The sequence below is a fragment of the Mus caroli genome, chromosome 12 (genome assembly GCF_900094665.2).
Source record: "Mus caroli chromosome 12, CAROLI_EIJ_v1.1, whole genome shotgun sequence".
NCBI lineage: Eukaryota > Metazoa > Chordata > Mammalia > Rodentia > Muridae > Mus > Mus caroli.
The window spans coordinates 10,078,703-10,097,725 of NC_034581.1; the positions used below are offsets into that span (position 1 = coordinate 10,078,703).

At 41.6% G+C, this 19,023-nt stretch overlaps 1 protein-coding gene across 4 annotated transcripts in view; it reads left to right on the top strand.

Moving 5' to 3' along the window:
* Nbas (neuroblastoma amplified sequence) overlaps positions 1-19,023 on the top strand; it is a 295,155-nt gene that overhangs the window by 226,392 nt on the left and 49,740 nt on the right. For all 4 annotated transcript variants that reach the window (XM_021178926.1, XM_029484416.1, XM_021178925.2 and 1 more), the window contains exons 45-47: positions 6,100-6,318; positions 12,396-12,598; positions 14,143-14,232. In XM_021178926.1, the coding sequence (XP_021034585.1) occupies positions 6,100-6,318; positions 12,396-12,598; positions 14,143-14,232 (512 nt within the window). The remainder of the gene's footprint in view (positions 1-6,099; positions 6,319-12,395; positions 12,599-14,142; positions 14,233-19,023) is intronic.

Genomic DNA, 19,023 nt, shown 5'->3' on the forward strand with positions numbered 1-19,023 from the left:
CCCACCACCCAAAGTTGTACTATGTATTTAAATATGTCAAAAATAAACCACATAAAGTCAGACTCTCGAAGTTTGACCTGACAGCAGGTAACTAAGTAGTGTTGAAGTAGATTTCCTTTTGCCTCCTTCGGATCATTACTCTACTGGCCATAGCATTTGGAGAGATCCCACATCTGAGTACCATCCCCTCACAGTCTGGTGAGCTGGTGTGCACTTGTGGTACAAGTGCCAGAGAGGAAGAGAAGAGAGCTCCCTGGCACACACTGGTGAGCCAGTCTACTTGAAATTGGGAGTCAACTCCAGGTTGAGTGAGAAATCCTGTCTTAAAAACTAAGGTGGTAGCCGGGCCTGGTGGCGCATGCCTTTAATCCCAGCACTCAGGAGGCAGAGGCAGGCAGATTTCTGAGTTCGAGGTCAGCCTGGTCTACAAAGTCAGCTCCAGGACAGCCAAGGCTACACAGAGAAACCCTGTCTCGAAAAACCAAAAAAAAAAAAAAAACAAAAAAACAAAAAAACAAAAAAACAAAAAAACAAAAAAAACAAAAACCCACCTAAGGTGGTAAATAACACAGACACTTGATGTTAACCTCTGCTCACCACACACCTGTGTTTATGTGCATGCTTATATACACAAATACATACCCACACACCCACACAAGCCACTGCTCTGTGGGTAATGTTGAAGTCACGTGTAAACCCCAAGATCACAGGGGCCCAACACACCAAGTTTCCCTCAGTTACACCAAGATTTAGTCTTCTCAGGCACCTTGCCAGGAGAGGAAGGATCGTGAAAATTCATTAGATGGATTGTTTTAACTAGACATTGCATGATCTTCTCTCCTGTTTGATGGGCCTGCCTCACTCCAGGGGTGTGACAGGCAGGGGGCTTTCCCCAAACCATCTTTTTCCTACCACCCATGGCTCACCATCCCCCAGCCACCCTATGGAGTTCAAAGTCAAGCCATTTTCCAGTGGGCCACATTTCCCACCCAGTCAGAACTGGACCAGAAACTAAGTGGTCAAACCTTGCTGCTCCACCCCCACCTGAACACAGCCATTAGACTCTGGCCTGTGGAGTTGCAGGCTCACTATCTGAAGTGGGCTATAGTCCTAAATTAATCTGGACCTGCTTTCTGGGAACCACCTTCTTCCTTGACTCTGTGACCCCAATCCCTTCTTCCACTTCAATAAGGGCTTCCTATCTCATTCCACAGTTCCCTGTGGAGCCCTGTAGGAGGCCTGAATCCTTGAATGCATGCCCAGCTGCCTCAGTCTGTTGGAGAAGGTCAAAGCCTCAAGTGTTAATTCAGAAGTTCACAAGCATCCAACATGTGCACATAACTGCACCCGTGGAGTCTTTTGTCTGCTTATTTGTTTTGACCATTTTCTCCTGTATTATAGGTTTTTGATGTATTATGCCCATCCATTGTCTCTCTCAATTTAAGGAGGGCAGCCTTAAAGCTATCAGAATTTTGTGGAGGTCCGCATCATTAATTGGATCTCTGCCCTAAGTCATTTTATCCAATTGAGAGAATTTACAGGAGTCACACCCTTGCTTTATCTTCCCCAGAAGCATTTTAATCTTCTGAGGGTTTTATCTGGCATTTGCTATCTATGCAATTCTCAATATTGCCTTCTATGACTAGTGTCTAAATAGCAATTGTTTAACCATTTAAAGCCCTGAATTTCTGTGCTATTTCTCTACCCTATTTGGTTCCTACACACAATCTAGATAATAGTCTGGTAAAGTAATTTTTTATATTGCTTGGCCATAATATCCTATAACATCCAGCACATAATACTAATTTTGACGTTACAACCTCTAGAGCTTCACATTCATTAGTATATGATATGCTATATCAATAAATAGCATATGCTAACTAATTGAATATATGGTATGTGATATATACAATATATAGATATATGTTTTACAATATACTATATGGATATATGGTATATGATATGATACATATACCATTTATATAATGTATGGAAATTGTGTATGATATACTATGTGGACAAATGATATATTCTATAGTATGCAGATGTATTATATATGATATATGGATATATGGTTACAATATACTATATGAATAAATGGTATATGATATACTATATGATATATACTATAAGATATACTATATGAATAAATAGTATAAGATATACTATATGGGTAAATGGTATATGATATCTATATGGATATAGTGTGTGATACACACACACACACACATATATATGCCATATGTGTATATGATATAGAATCTGCACCCCAAGTGAGAACCACCATCAGCATAAGTATTTCATGAAAGCATAATATAGATGCAGTTTTGCAGTGTCTGATCTGATAACCAAAAACACCTATGGTATTCTCTTAGCACCTGTTGTTTCTCAGAAATGACTGAATGCATAGTGACTTAACTATACAAAAGATTAATGTTTTCTCATTGTCCAAATGGAATAAGAGATCTATACCACAAATCACTTAAGATCTGTGCTAGTGGGAGCCATACCATTTTGTATCAGTACCACATGGACTCCACATACTCCTTAACTGCGGCTAAGATGGAAAAGGATGGATAATGATGATCCATGAGGGCTTTCCTTGCCTTACTTCAAAATGGCACATGTCACTTCTAGTCAGATCTCATTGGCTAGAAGGTGGCTGATCCCTCCTGCAAGGAAGCTGACAAGTGCAGTTTGATAGAAGGGGTGCTGGTATCTGCCGAGCATGCCACCTGTCACATTAGGGGACAAGATATTACCGTGGCAACACTCTCCAGGAGAGGTAATGGTATCTGAGAAGAGTGAGCTGACAGTGGAGATGGACAGTGCTTAGACACCGGTGTCTTTTAACGGTAGATCCAGAGTAATGTGCTGAGTTATGGCACTTGAGCTTTTGCTCCTGCATACGTCCTGGTCATATGTGTCTTCTTTATGAGCCTGGTTCATGCTTTTATCTCATTTTTCTGAAGCACCTAGAAATTAGATGATCCATATGTCATTACCAATAATAGAAAACTTCACCCATTTACCTTTAAAAAGTTTTTACAGTTATTGTGTATACTGGAGGTTGGGGACAGTGTATGGAATTCAGTTTATCCCTTTGACCCTGTGAATTCTAGGTATTGAATGCTGGCTTAGCAACAAGCACCCTCTTTCACTTGGGTCATCTGGCCTGTCCTAACTACTTGGCTTAACTTCACAAAATCTACATTATTTTAGTAGCAGTTAATGGAACAGAGTATAGAAAGAAAATATTGATGGCATGTTAATGGAACTCAAAAGTAATTTTAAAAATGAAGATATCGTGTGACTACCTGTTATAGCAAAGAAGTTGCTATTTCTTCCTCTGATACTTTTCATTTTTCCTCTTTATTCCTATCCCCTTGATCATAGTAGAGGTTGTTTTTTTTTTTTTTTAATCATGTCTAAGTATGATTATTTAGTGAGGAACTTGGATTTCCTAGCCATGCTCTGGAGTTTTCCATGGTGAACTTGTTTATCTGAAGTAAACTGGTAAGAAGCATGAGTTGAGTCAAATGCTGGGTCAGATAAAAGCCCTCTGTCCTCTGTCATAATTTCCTCCTCTTACTGTCAGAGCTGGCTCAGAAAATTAACTTCCAGCTGTTTATTGACTCTAAGTGCAGGGTTATTTCTTTTCAATAGTCACTTTGAAGAATCTGTTAAAGTAGGAAAAAGAAAATATCTTTTGTGATAATGGTGTGGTGTGAGGATCAGAGTTTAAGCTGTTGAAGACAGTCGGGTTATCTGCACATAATGGGTCCATAGTAGGGGAGAGGCCAGTCCGGGTGGTGTTGGGAAGTCAAGTCACTGTACATGTAGGAAGGTGTGCATGACACACATGGATGCAGAAGCAGAAGCAGACTTTCCAGACTCAAGAACCAGCTGGATCTGGATTGATTCCATGTGTTTGTTGTTCAGCCTGAATAGAGATTTCTCTTGCCATAAAAGTGTAAGTAGACACCCCATTGAGGCAAAGGTGACACCCAGGAGTTACAAACTGTCTGTGTGGCTGGAGTCTAGGATGTAGGTCAGCTTGTATCTAGCTTGAGTTTCATACTATGCAATTTGATGAGTTTACTTTAAAGGGGGACATTACAAAAGAATCCCATGGGTAATTCACTAGGAATATGAAAGGCCAGTGGGTAGAAAAGATGGCCTTTATTAGTTGGTAAAATGAAAACTTAGGCTCATTAATTGAATTCTTGCTGTAAGCATCACACTATACTGATTGTTTACTTAAGTCCTTAATGTGACCTTATGAGATAGATGCCAGTTTTTACATTTTGCTGATGAAGAAACTAAAGCTTGAAACTCTTGGTCAGGTTACCAGAGAACTGAATTTACCTTCCTTCCTGTTTCTTGTACCTGTGCTCTAGCATTTGCCACTATCAAGTTTAGCCTTTGATAGCAATGATCCACCTGCCCAGGGACCTGCTGTTTCTCCCACTGCTTTGCTTTTTATACACATAACTTCCTCCCTTTTTCTATTCTCTAGCTAGTTTACTCTCAAATTTCTCTACACCACACAATAGGCATATTAGAATATTGGGCAACCTGGCATATTCAAATAATTGTCCAAAATTCAAATTGTGCCCCCAAATAGAAAATTTTGGGCAAAAAGCATAAATGAGTTCCAAGAAAAGATTCCCAGCGCTGTTACTCAGCCTTGATGTTGTCAGAGCACTCAGCCAGTGTGCACTCTGTGATTCTCTGTCAGACCTAGGATGCAGAAGATGGCCAGGAGGAAGTTGTATGGTATGTGTTAGGACAAACTCTGGGTCCCACATGGCGTGGATTCCAGGGTTTTGCTCTGCGTTTTTCCCTTGAGACTGAGTCTTACTATGGAGGCCAGGCTGGCCAAGCTTCAGCCTCTTGAGTGTGCTGCTTTCATGCATTGGATTCAAATTCCCCTCCTCTAACCCTCCCAGACTTTGTATGGACAGGGTGAAGACGGGCAAGGTCTGTTGAGCAAGCATATGTATAGCTGTAGCATTTTGTATTTCTGAGCCACAGAGATGAAGGACTGCAATATTAACTGAGAGGAAGAACCAAAGCCACAATTAATCCTGTCTGGTTAGAGCAGTGGTTCTCACCCTTCCTAACTCTGTGACCCTTTATCATGGTCCCTTATGTTGTGGTGAACCCAACCATAGAACTATTTTAGTTGATACTTAATAATGGTAATTTTGCTACTCTTATTAATCAAAATGCAAATATTTTTGGAAATAGAGGTTTGCTGAGGAAGTCTAGACCCACAAGTTGGGAACCACCAAGTTGGCAGCTTCTGATTATTTTGTGCCATCTGCTTAGTAGCAAAACCCCAGAAGAAATGAGGCCACAGAATATACCATGAAGCTGCATTACAAAGGAAACCTTTAGTGCAGTTCAGTGGAAACAGTACCTCACCAAGGTAACTGTAGTCAGTATTCATAGAGGATTAAAATTCAAACTAACTCTCTGAGGTAACTTGGAGTTAGAGTTGGGGGACACTTACTTCCTAGTATAGTCACTGATGCTTCGCATTCTAGCTTCCATCTTTCAGAAATTTATCAATGACTAATTCTAAGAAATAATAGGGAAACTTAAGATGTTGTTAAAGGCCATTTAGTTTGCTTAAAGCAACACTAAGTCCTTTTGAGGATATAGCAAAAATGGGCTTGAGTAGTCATCAGGAGACAGACTGGGAATAGTGACGTGCACCAGCACACCCAGCTGCCCATGTGTCTTGACGTTTTACTTAATAGTAAATAAATGTTCAGAACTGGCAGTTCTGACTGTAAATGGGTCCCTGGCTTTGCACTTGGCCGACACTCAGGGGAAGTCTAGTTTCACTCTGCTGAGTGTTACCTTCTTTGACTGCTGTCATTGCTCAAAGTCTGTCTTAACAACTGAGTAGATTACTTGGTATTATACTGTTTTCTAAAACTGAGGGAAAACAACAACAAACCTACAAAGTGCCAATCACTGATTGGCATCTGTTAAGATTTCACTTTTATTCTACTCAGTACTACCTTATTAATATGTCAAACATAGCACCCCTTTGTTCTCCTGACTTTGTTTAATGTCTTTTTAAAGCTGTCAATAGAAGCACGCGAAGAGATGACCAGAAAGGCCATTAAGACAATCAAGCATTTCATAGAGAAGCCAAGGAAAAGAAATTCAGAAGAGGACCCCCAAGAAGGTTGTGGTTCTCAGGCCGCCTACCCAGATGCCTTGGCTCATCTGGAGACGTCTCTTGCCCACCTGGAAAGCCTCAGCCACAGCTTCATCCGCAGCCTGAGGAACAGTGAGCAGGTATGGAGTAGACACCCGGGAAGGACTGACTCAGAGGGTATCACCATCTTTTTTCCCTTTCCCTCAAAGCCACATTGTAACTGTGTTATCTCTTGGCTGTTGTAAGAGATACTTGAAATGACATTTTTTAATGGAACAAATACATTTATGCTGTAGTTTTAAAGGTTCCAGTCTGTGGGCAGTTGGCCTCTTTGTTCTGTGATAGCATATGATGGAATAAAACCTCTCACACCACCAGTAAAAAGTGAGGCAGAAACAGAAAAGGCTGCAGTTCCGTGATCCCCTCCAATGTCCTGCTAACCTCTCACTGGAGCCTGTCTCTTAAAGCTCCCTCCACCCTGCAACCTTAAATACAGAGAATTTCTGGGACATGAAGATCTCAACTAGATCTGTGGTGCTGATGGGGTGGTGAATATGAAAAGTGGTCCTTCTGTCCTTCCATCCTCTTACCACTTGGTTATCTAGTGGTTTTATATCTCTTTCTAAATGAATTTGGGCCAAAGTTGGTATCTGAAAAGAGGCAAAGGTAGATGTGTGTGTGTGTGTGTGTGTCTCTCTGTGTGTGTGTGTGTCTGTGTGTGTGTGTGTGTGTGTGTGTGTGTGTGTGTGTGTGTTTGGTGGGGGTTGTAGCAGGAATTGAGGAAGCACTGCATTGGTGCTCAGGTGAGGAGGGATTTCTGAAGTTGAGACGTGCTGAACAAGGTGGTCTCACCCATGGGAGCTACTGGGGGGGTTACTTTCTAAGTGAATCATGATAGAGGCCCCAGCCCATCTTTTTCTAAATTTTTAAAGTAATTCAGAAATGCTAGTTTCCCATACATGCTTCAATGGCATTTTTAAATTATGCTCACATTCAACCTGTTTTTCTGGTGTATCCTTCCAATATACCTTTATATTGGGAATTTTCTGGCTGGTCAGTTGTTCCTATTGGATTTTTAGCTAAGCCTCTTATGTACCCTAAACAGCCTCCATGAGGCTTAGGAGTCCTTGCCCATGGTGAGGTCTCATGCTCACAGTCAGCTATTGGATGGACCACAGGGCCCCCAATGGAGGAGCTAGAGAAAGTACCCAAGGAGCTAAAGGGATCTGCAATCCTATAGGTGGAACAACATGATGTACTAACCAGTACCCCACTGGAGCTCGTGTCTTTAGCTGCATATGAATCAGAAAATGGCCTAGTCAGCCATCAGTGGAAAGAGAGGCCCATTAGTCGTGTAAACTTTATATACCTCAGTACAGGGGAATGACAGGGCCAAAAAGTGGGAGTGGGTGGGTGGGGGAATGGGTGGGGAGCATGTGGGGAACTTTTGCAATAGCATTGGAAATATAAATGAAATAAATACCCAATTTAAAAAAAAGGAATCTACTAAAAACCCAGAAATCATGTAAGTGTCTCAGAAACTTTGTTCTTTTTAATTTTTATAAAATATTCCTGAACTTCACATTTATTCGTTTGTTTGTTTGTTGAGTGTGGATATTGTGCTTTCATGTGTGTCTGTGAGCCATGTGTGTGTGTGTGTGTGCAGTACCCATGGAAATCAGAAAAGGATGTTGAGTCCCCTGGGGCTGGAGTAGTAGTTCATTGTGATCTACCAGGTGGCTGCCAGATCACCCGGGATCGAAGCCAGTTGCTCTTAATCACTGAGCCATCTCTTCAGCCTCTGTTCTTTTTAATTTTGCATAGAAGATATTGGGTTTTATTATGACATTTTATTTATTTTTTAATAGTTCACTCATTTAGAATTATTTGTTGATTTTATGTGTATGAGTATGCCTTAACTGTCTTCAGACACTCCAGAAGAGGGCGTCAGATCTCATTATGGATGGTTGTGAGCCACCATGTGGTTGCTGGGAATTTGAACTCAGGACTTCTGGAAGAGTAGTCAGTGCTCTTACCTGCTGAGCCATCTCTATAACTCTATTATGACATTTTCAAATGAAGCATGTTTTTGTAGATTTTCTTCCTCCAACAGCCCTACTTTTCAGAACCCCCACTTCCATGCACTGGGTTCCTTTCTTTTTTTGTTTCTTTTCTGTTTGTGTGTGTGTGTGTGTGTGTGTGTGTGTGTGTGTGTGGTGTGTGTGTGTATACGTGTGTGTGTTTGCGCTTGTGTATGTGTGCTGTGTGCATGTGCATGCATGTGGGGTGTGTGTGTGTACTTGTATGTGTGTATCTTCTAAGACAGGGTATCACTGTATGGCCCAAGGTGACCTGGAACTTGTGATCACCCTACTCAATGTCCTGACAGTTGAGATGACAGGCTTCCACCACCATGGCCAGCTTCTTTTTATTTTAAAAGTTGTGGGACTTTAGAATATTCTTTTCCAAAGTTGGGAGGGTGACAGATCACTAAGTAAATGGTTTTTTTATGAAGGAAATGGTGTTTAGATAAATAATAACAATACTCAATCTGCCCTCTAATGCCATTGCATATGGATCCTAGGACACTGCTGACCTTTTAATTTTCCTCAATTGTATTCACTCACTAAATCTTAAGATCAGAACTGGGTGTTGGTTTGCCTCTCAGTGTAAACACCTCATTTAAAAGATAGTGGGGCCCAATGAGCTAGCTCAGCAGGTAAAGATGCTTGCTGAGGGGCCCAGTGAGGCGAGTCTGATCCCTTTCCTGAGACTCACATGGTACAAAGAGAGAACCAAGTCCCCCAGCTTGTCCTCTGACTTCCACATGTACACTGGGGTGCACATATACATGCAGAAAAACATTCTAGAAGAGTCTAATGAAAATTGATGATGAGCTGAATTCAAAAGTTGGCCTGTTTGACTTTATAATTCAGTGTCTGTTCAGCCATCTATTGGACACTACAAATAATGGCATGAACAGCAGCAGATAAGCTACCACGGGAGCAAACTGTCTTTGCCAATGCTCATTCCTTCCCAGCATTTGTTATTCCTTAACTTAAGTTATAAGATCTGGGGTAAAGCTCCAACATATTACAAGGACACATGCTCCACTATGTTCATAGCAGCCTTATTTATAATAGTCAGGAGCTGGAAAGAACCCAGATGTCCCTCAACAGAGGAATGGATACAGAAAATGTGGTACATTTACACAATGGAGTACTATGCAGCTATTAAAAATGATGAAATTATGAAATTCTTAGGCAAGTGGATGGAACTAGAAAATATCATCCTGAGTGAGCTAACCCCAATCACAAAAGAACACACATGGTATGCACTCACTGATAAGTAGATATTATCCCAAAACTCCAAATACCCAAGATCCAATTCACAGACCACATGAAGCTCAAGAAGAAGGAAAGACCAAAGTGTGGGTGCTTTGGTCCTTTTTAGAAGGGGTAACAAAATAATCACAGGAGCAAATAATGGAGACAAAATGAGGAGCAGAGACTGAAGGAAGAGCCATCTAGAGACTGCCCCACCTTGGGACCAATCCCATATATAGTAACCAAACGCAGACATTATTGTGAATGCCAAGAAGTGCATGCTGACACGAGCCTGGTATAACTGTCTCCTGAGAGGCTCTGTCAGAGCCTGACAAATACTGAGGTGGATGCTCACAGCCAACCTTTGGACTGAACAAGGGTCCCCAATGGAGGAGTTAGAGAAAGGACTGAAGGAGCTGAAGAGGTTTCCAAGCCCATAGGAAGAACAACAATGTCAACCAACCAGAGATTTCAGGGTCTAAACTACCAACCAAGGATAACATATTGGGGGGACCCATGGCTCCAGCAATATATGAAGCAGAGGATGGCTTTGTTGGGCATCAATGACAGAAGAGGTCCTTGGTCGCATGAAGGTGTGATGCCCCAGTGTAGGGGAATGTGAGGGTGGGAACACACCCTCATAGAAGCAGGAGGAGGGGGGTTGGGATAGAGGGTTTTGGGGAGGGATATCTAGGAAAGGGGATAACACTTGAAATATAAATATTCAATAAAAAATACAAAAAAAAAAAAAAAAAAGCCGGGAGGGGGGGCACAGGCCTTTAATCCCAGCACTCAGAAGGCAGAGGTAGGCAGATTTCTGAGTTCGAGGCTAGCCTGGTCTACAAAGTTAGTTCCAGGACAGCCAGGGCTATATAAAGAAACCCTGTCTCGAAAAAAAAACAAAAAAAGAAAAAAAAATCTGGGATAAAATTTGAATCTTCAAGTAAAAATGATTTCCATGCTTTAGTATAAAAATTTATACATCCTTGTTGGCCTTTCAATTGTACATACGATATTAAAATCATAAAATTGGAGTTTTTCTCTTGATAACAAATGTCCTTCAGTGGATAGCATGGTGTATGTGAATTCAAGGGGGCTTTTAACAAGGATACCTGCTCATTTCACCTTAGCATCTAATGTGCCATCTTGTCCTTTGTGTCCAAGTACCACTCAGTCTTACCAGCTCCTATGGGACACCCTGTGGCTCCTTAATTGAACAACAGTTTCTTTCTTTAGACACTTTGAGCCAGTTGTAGTTGCACATGCCTTTAAAAAAATTAATCTTTTATTTATTTTTTTGTTTGTTTATTAGATATTTCCTTCATGTACATTTCAAATGCTATCACCAAAGCCCCCTATATCCTCCCCCCGCCCTGCTCCCCAACCCACCCACTCCCGCTTCCTGGCCCTGGCATTCCCCTGTACTGGGGCATATAATCTTTGCAAGACCAAGGGCCTCTCCTCCCATTGATGGCTGACTAGGCCATCTTCTGCTACATATGCAACTAGAGACTCAACTCTGGTGGGTACTGGTTAGTTCATATTGTTGTTCCTCCTATAGGGCTGCAGAGCCCTTTAGCTCCTTGGTTACTTTCTCTAGCTTCTTCATTAGGGGCCCTGTGTTCCATCCAATAGATGACTGTGAGTATCCACTTCTGTATTGGCTTGAATCGACAAATGGGACCTCATAAAATTGCAAAGCTTCTGTAAGGCAAAAGATAATGTCAATAATACAAAAAGGCCACCAACAGATTGGGAAAAGATCTTAACCTATCCTAAATCAGATAGGGCACATGCTTTTTAATCCTAGCACTTGGGAATTTGAGGCAAGCAGATCTCTGAATTCAAGGCCAGTCAGGTCTACTTAAAGACTTCCAGGACAGTCAGAGCTACAAAGTAAGATTGTGTAAAAATATCCCCCAAGCCTCCAAAAAGAAAAAGATATTTTCATAACGAAGGCTGAAATAACATTTAGCCTGTAAATTTGCCCCATTAATTTCATATTTATATTTTAACCCTCCAAACCTAAAGATTAGTGTGAATTTAGTAAATAGCCTTCACTTCTTCCACATGTTCAGATTTCATGTGGAAGTTTTAAAACGTGGAGCATTATGTTTGAGGATACCAGGGAAACAACACTGCAGCTAGAAAGCAGTGTTGTTATCCAGTGGCTGCCTGTGGTTGGGTGTGGCCTTGAGGTATGCTGGGAACCACAGCTATGGCAGACGTCCTCAGTTATTTCCTGTAGTGTTGGTTCTTATGGGTGTGTTTACAGAGAAGCAATATAGCTTGGGTGGAGAGTGATTCCTAGGCCCTACTCTTAGCTCCTGTCCTTTGTGGCAGTGTGACTTTTAGGCGTGCTATGAGGGTCTTTGCACCTCAGTTTATTTTTGGATGAGATGGGACTAATTAAAAGTACTTATAGGGTTATTGTTGCAAATATTTAATTAAACACCACATGTGTAACACCTGGGATTACATAATTATTGTTCAAAACGTTGTAGTGATGATTATGCTTTAGAAACATTTCAGTTCACACTCCTGTCCTGTGCCTGACCTGGCACTGCCAACAGCCTGACGTTTATGTCATCCCTTGTATTGTTCACAGTGCCCTCTGGTCACAAGGCCTTCTTGTCCTTGTTGTCATTTTACAGAGGCTGAAGTTTCCCATCACAACAGCCAACTGTACTAATAAATGGTAAAGCAAATATTCACCTGTCAATCTAGGTGGATTTTGAGTCTAAGGTCTTGGTAGCTAATTCATATTCCTTCATGTGTTGTTTATGATAGGAATGTATTTAGTTTGTAGACCATGCAAATATCTTCTGTGTGTAGAGACACATTTAATTCCCTGGTAAAATTTAGGTGTTGATTTTTTTTTTTTTCTTCAGGAAATACTCCAGAAATACAGTTACCTCTACGATCTGTCACGATCAGAAAAGGAGAAAGTTCATGACCAAGCTGTGGCCATGTGTTTAGATGGCCAACCTCTAAGGATGATTCAGCAGCTGCTAGAAGTGGCCATTGGTCCTGTCAACATCTCTCCCAAGGATATAGTGCATACTGCAATCACTCAAATAATTTCTGCATTGAGGTAAGCTATAAAGTACCCATTACAGAAGACCTAAGGGCAGTACTTTTCCAACAGTCATACCCACCGCAGAGTCATTATGAAGCTACATTATCCCCAGGCATGTAGAAGTATGCCATAGTTTCAAATACTTTACAAACCTGAGAGATTACTTTTACAGTGTTCAAACTTCTTAAGCCTTAAGATGTCTTGAGAAGGGAGAACATGAGTATGTGTCCTCATTAGTATTGTGTTAATAACGTACTATAAAGCCAATTCCTGGTTGGACTCTTTCACTTCTACGCATTATCAAGAAGCAGGAGAAAGGGCAAATTACAAGTGGATCAGGTAGCCAAGAGCCAGCTTGCCCTGTGCCTTCAGTGTGTCTGCTTAGTGTCCGCCTTATCTAATTCCTTTTCTTGGAAGCAGTGAGAAATGGAGCCCAAGCAGTGCTTTTGATGAACTCAAGTCATGACTGGAAGTTAGTGATAAACTCTCCTGGGCTGTCTTACCTTACGCCATGAGTGATGTAAGCTTGGCGGCAGAGAAGGTCTTGCCTCTTGTCCCACATGGGCACACTAGAGCACCTTGAGCAAGCCGGTTGGGAAGGAGGAAAGTGAAGCTAAGGAATAATGAGGCATCTCCCACTTTCCTGTGAATAATGTAATTAGGCTAAGAGACTTAGTTGTATTTAATTTATTCTCCTTTTAAGAATTCTTTGTAATTCTTTATTGCTCTTGAGGAACTTTTTGATTAAATGCATGTCAGTTTGTGAAGCTAAACTGAAATCAAATGAGCCTTTATCAGTTTAATTACCCTAGCCTCATACAGTTTTCACACTAATGCTCCGAGGTACCTAGCAATTTTATGCAGAGACAGACAAAATGCGGCAGCACTTCATTTTAGAAATAAAAATTCCACATTAATAAAGCTTTGTTCTATTAGCCTGTTATGATTTCTCTGCTGTTGCTTATGAGAACACCTCATTTTTAAGTGATAACAGATATTTATTTGCCATATTTTATACCTTTTTGTTTATTTACCATTTCTTAACCAGAGAAAGCTCACAAAATAAACACTGGAAACACTAGTGCCTTTGTGGCATTTCTGCTACTGGAGACTTGGCTCTGATCACGTCTGAATGATCAGGCTGATTCTAAAGGCAGTGGACTGAAGACATTTGACCAACGTCAATGTATTGCTTGCAGCTATAGAAGGCTCAGGAATATGGAGAGGTGAACTGCTTTGCTCTCAGAGCCAAGGACACTTTTGGGCATGGCCTTTGTATATTGTATCCTTTAAGTTAAGTTCAGTAGGCATAGGAAGAAAATGACAAAGGCCTAAAAGTAACTGATTGTAGCAGGTGGTTTAAATCTGAAGATATTCTGAAAACATGTAAAATTTCTTTTTCTTGTGTTGTACTTTGGAAATTTGCTAGAGTTCTAGAGTTGTGAGCGAGCACCTCACCATGCCATAATCCAATGGGTTCCCTGAGTGTATCAGTGGAAAGTGTATTTCTGAGGCTCAACTGACCTCTTCTGACTCAATTATTCTCTTTCTTATCACAGTGGTGGCAGTGCTGATCTTTGTGGGTCACGTGACCCCCTCCAGGTCCTAGAAGGTGTTGTTGGGGCAGTCCGCACCAGTGTGGACAATGGGTAAGACCAGGGCATCTAGTCCACCTATATTGAATGGCTTTCCTTGTGTTTTTGTTGCTTTACTATTGCTATGAAGAGACACCACGACCAAGGTGGCTTATAAAAGAAAGCATTTCATTGCTTACAGTTTTAGAGGGCGAGTCCATGACCATTATGACAAGGAGCATGGCACCAGGCAAGTAAACAGGCATGGTGCTAGAACAGTGGTTGAGAGTTTACATTTAATTTGAAGTCAGAGGAAAAGAGTGAGCTAGACTAGGCTTTGTACTGTGTTTTGAAACCTCAAACCCACCCCCAGTGACATACTTTGACCAACAAAGCCATACCTCCTAATCTTTCCCAAAACAGTTTCACCAACTGAGGACCAAGAATTCAATTATATGGGGCCTATCGAGGCCACTTAAACCACTATATTCTACTCCCTTGTACTCATAGGGTTCTGGCCATATCATAATGCAAAACACATTCAGTTAAACTTAAGAAGTACCCATTATCTTTCATAGTTTCCACAGTATTTAAAAGTCTAAAGTCTCTTCTGAGACTCAAGGCATGAGTCTTTGAAACCTCAAAGACTACCCCCGAGACACACTTCTTCAACAGGGCCACACCTTCTAATGCTTCCCCAACAGTTCTACCATTTAGGAATGAAGCATTCAAATATGAACCTATGAAGAGAGGTTCTCATTCAAACCACCACAGCCACTTAACAGGTATGCAAGTCATTGGAGTTTAGAGCAGTCTTTGTTCTAGCTGATGTCCATGTCAGTCCTGACTAGCCTCTCCTCAGCTAGCTAGTTTCCATTGAAAATAATAGTGAGGAGAGGTTTAGGAACTCCCCACTTGGTACTGAGTAAGAAAATGCCGTTTTCCCAATTATTATTCAAGTACTCATATGTTGTATATGGTTTCAATAGAGATACATAAGCACTGTGTATTCTACTCTATTGACCCATTGTAACACTTCCCTCTCAGGGTGGTTATACTGACTGCATGTTCTGTTGCTGCCTTCAGGATATAAATGCTCACCAGGACCATAGAACCAGGCTCTGCTTGACTGTGACTCCTGGCTTAGCGTGCAGATGCCATGTGTCTTCATGAGATACAGTATATCTTGTAGATAACAGTGTGGATCTTCATCAGCTCCATTTTGCCCCAGGTTTGAGAGCATACAGGATAAGCTGCTGATGAATATGAGAAATTATTGTAAGCAGGACTCTCTGTTTCCTCTGCCTCTTACTTTGTATAGGTGCTAAAGACCCTTTGCTTGTAGATCTTAAGTGCAGCAGTGCCTAATTCCAATCCTCATTATAAAGAGATACGTGTTTAGTCTGTGTGATTACTGTGTTCTGCTCTAGTAAGTCATAGGGATGAGAATTAACTTCTAAGCCCAGGGATCTCAGTTCTGCCAAGAAGACGAGCTTGCACAGAGCCCCAGTAACTGCTACAGAGTGGGAAGTACCATGTTGGAAGTACGAGTGACGAGATAGGGCAGAGTGGGAAATGCAATGGGTTACGGGCCACAGGCCTTGCCTCTGAACTGAATCTGTTATGAGCAGAGGATGTTGTAGCTGGCACACTGTGCATGGACACTGCAGGTGCGTGTGGTGGAACAGGTGGAGGTGCTGCCTATGGTGCACTGAGGTACCTTCTAGGCATTCCACACAGCAGCTGCCATCCCTGTCCCAGTCCCCAGGGAATGTGTCAGCCTCCAGCTTCTCTCAAGTGGGCTTGACTCTGGATCCTGGCCTATTAAGCCTCTCTCTGCTACTGTATAGGCCACTTCCAGTAACTCCCAGAATCTTGTGCACCTAGGAGCCATCTCACAGTTAGAAGACAATGCTTTTCCCTATGAATTTCTAGCCAGATATACCAAAGTATACACCCTGGGTCTTTGGAATACAGGTTATTTATATTTCAAGCTTCAAAAAAGACTTTAGGGAGTACAGGAGCAGAACAAGATATTCCTTTTCATTCCAGAGACAGAATAACAAAGGGTTCTTGAGAAAAGCTTCAGTGGATTTTTCTCTTCTCGAAAAAAAGCAAGAGAAGAATAAAGATCACATTGCAACTTCTGTTCCCAGCAGGTATGCTTCAGTCAGTGTAGCTTCTCTTTGCTTGATTTTCCATTCCCCAGGTACCTGGCAGAGTCCCACAGGGAAGTCAGAGTTTATGTTCTCAAGAGCTGCAGGCAGAATACCTGAAGGAACGTTGAGTGCCTGCCCTGGTAAAGCTTTGCTGTCTGGTCACTCAGTTTTCTATCTGACCCATATGTTGCCTGCCTAGGTGTTGTGCCAGGCCCTCTCTGCCTTTCCTCTTCCTCCTTTTAGGCAGGCATTCATGAGTTCCAACAGTGTAAGTCTGATGTCCTCTCTCCTGAGTGTCCATAGTGAATAAGCCTGATCATGCACATTGTCAGCCATCGCACACATGCAGGGATATCCATTGCACACACATTTATATTTGTATGCTATTGGATATACATGTATACTATTTCAATATTTCTGCCAGGGAAACTTCAGAGATGATTAAGAATTGAAGTATGTATGAAATAGCCGTCAAGTGTTTTTTTTTTTTTTTTTTTTTTAAGATTTATTTATTTATTATATGTAAGTACACTGTAGCTGTCTTCAGAAACACCAGAAGAGGGCATCGGATCCCATTACACATGGTTGTGAGCCACCATGTGGTTTCTGGGATTTGAACTCAGGACCTCCGGAAGAGCAGTCATTGCTTTTAACCATCAAGCCATCTCTCTAGCCCTACCAAGTGTTTTTTGCATGGCCGTTACTTTTCAGGTGTTTTGCTTTGTTTCATTTTCTTAAGACAAGGTTACAGGAATTCCAGGATAGACACAACCTCCCTACACCCCCAGGGTGATCTTCAATATCTTTCTGTTCCTCATGCCTATGCTTCCCAGGTGCTAGGATTACAGGTCTGCTCTACTGTGGAACTAAGAACTATAGCTGTTCTCAGTATATAACACATGCTGTACCAGCATGAACACTTGCTTATGCTAGAACAAGTGTCATTTGCTTTGTAATGGCAGTGGGCCTCTCCTAGGCACCTATTTCTTCTGGGCTGATTTCAAATCCAATGAACATACAGCACTCAAACAAAATTAGTGGAGCCCTTAACCGCCTAACCAGATATGGCTCTGTACACTGGTCTGACAAGAGTTTTGATGGTTTGAGGATGCAGTCTTATCACGAAGGGAAACACTGGAGAGAGCAGCTTATAGCTGAGACAGCATGAGTGTGAACCTGCTTGCTCACACCTGGGCAGAGAAGGAAGCAGAGATCAGGTAGGAAGCAAAGTCATGAGGTAGGAAGCAGAACCAGGTTCTAAATGCCTGCCCTGAGTCACATTCCTCCATTGAGGGTCCACCTCCAAATGTTCTATAACCTCCCAAAAAGGTATCCTCCATCCAGGTATATTGGAGAGAAGATGGAGTTCATGAGTAGTTGTCAAACTAATGCCTTCCTAAGAGTTTTTTAAAATATACCTTAATTGTAATGTTTGTTAATTTACACTTCTTGTATTACTACAATGACACTAGTGTGGTATGCTTTCATACATGTTCTAAATGTCTCTTGCTCCTTACCAGTTATTATGGTAAAGATAAGGCATTCTCCTGGAAAAGCCCATTCACCATGGTACAGGAAGTATATAATGTGTATGGCCCCATCCACCACTGAGACACAGGACTCTTTGGAGTGTGATCAGTTAAGTCCCACCCTGTTATCTCCTCGCTCACAAGAACTTGCTCCTTTCTTCTTCCTTTGCTGGCATTAGACAGGTAGACCTTGTGAACTCCCACCTAACTGTGAAGTAATAGAAATATACAAGCTTGCTAGCCTGGCTTCTGAAGAGAAGAATTGGTACAGAATTGGTACCAAATTTCAGGATTGACTTACATTTTAAGATGTACTCAAAGAGCTGTCACACACAACACAGAGTTGTATTGGTATCCTCCAATCTTTAAAACTTTTAAAATGTTGTTAATTAAAATATAATTATATCATATCTCCCCTTCTCTTTCCATTCTCCAACCAGTCTCATGGCACCGTTGGTCCCTCTCAAACTTATGGCTTCTTTTTATTTTACTGTTACTATTACATATCTAAATACATAAATACATAAATGCAGTGTGCTGACTCTTTATATTGCTTGTGTGTATGATTAAAGAGCCGACCACTTAATATTGTATGACCTGTTAAGGGCCTCATCCCTGAGGAAGACTAAGTCTCCCAATCTCAGCAGTCATTAGTTATCTATAATTCTTTATGAACCACCCCACCTCTCCATTAGCATGTCTCTTGTTGTCATTGTTCAGGTCCTTTTAGGCACATTGTTGACACAGCTATATTGCTGCAGTATCCTGGGTGTGGCTTCCCTGACATTTCTAGCAGACATAGTCTCACAGAAGACTTACTATGCCTCTGGTTCTCAGAATCGTTCACTTCCACCCTCTGGTCTTTGAACCTTAGGTGTAGTGGCTGTGTTATAACTGTATCTGTTGGGGCTGGATACATCAGTTGTTCTGTGTATTTTAAGCAGCTCTTGTTTTCTGTGATGATCTCTATCTGTTACTAAGGGAAGCTTCTTTGATTCCTGGTGAGAACTATATTCCTCTGTTGGTGTGTGGATGTAAAGTACTTAGTATGTAGTTAAGAATTGCACTGTGGGCTGGGTATGGTGGCGCACGCCTTTAATCCCAGCACTTGGGAGGCAGAGCCAGGTGGACTTCTTAGTTCGAGGCCAGCCTGTTCTACAGAGCGAGTTCCAGGACAG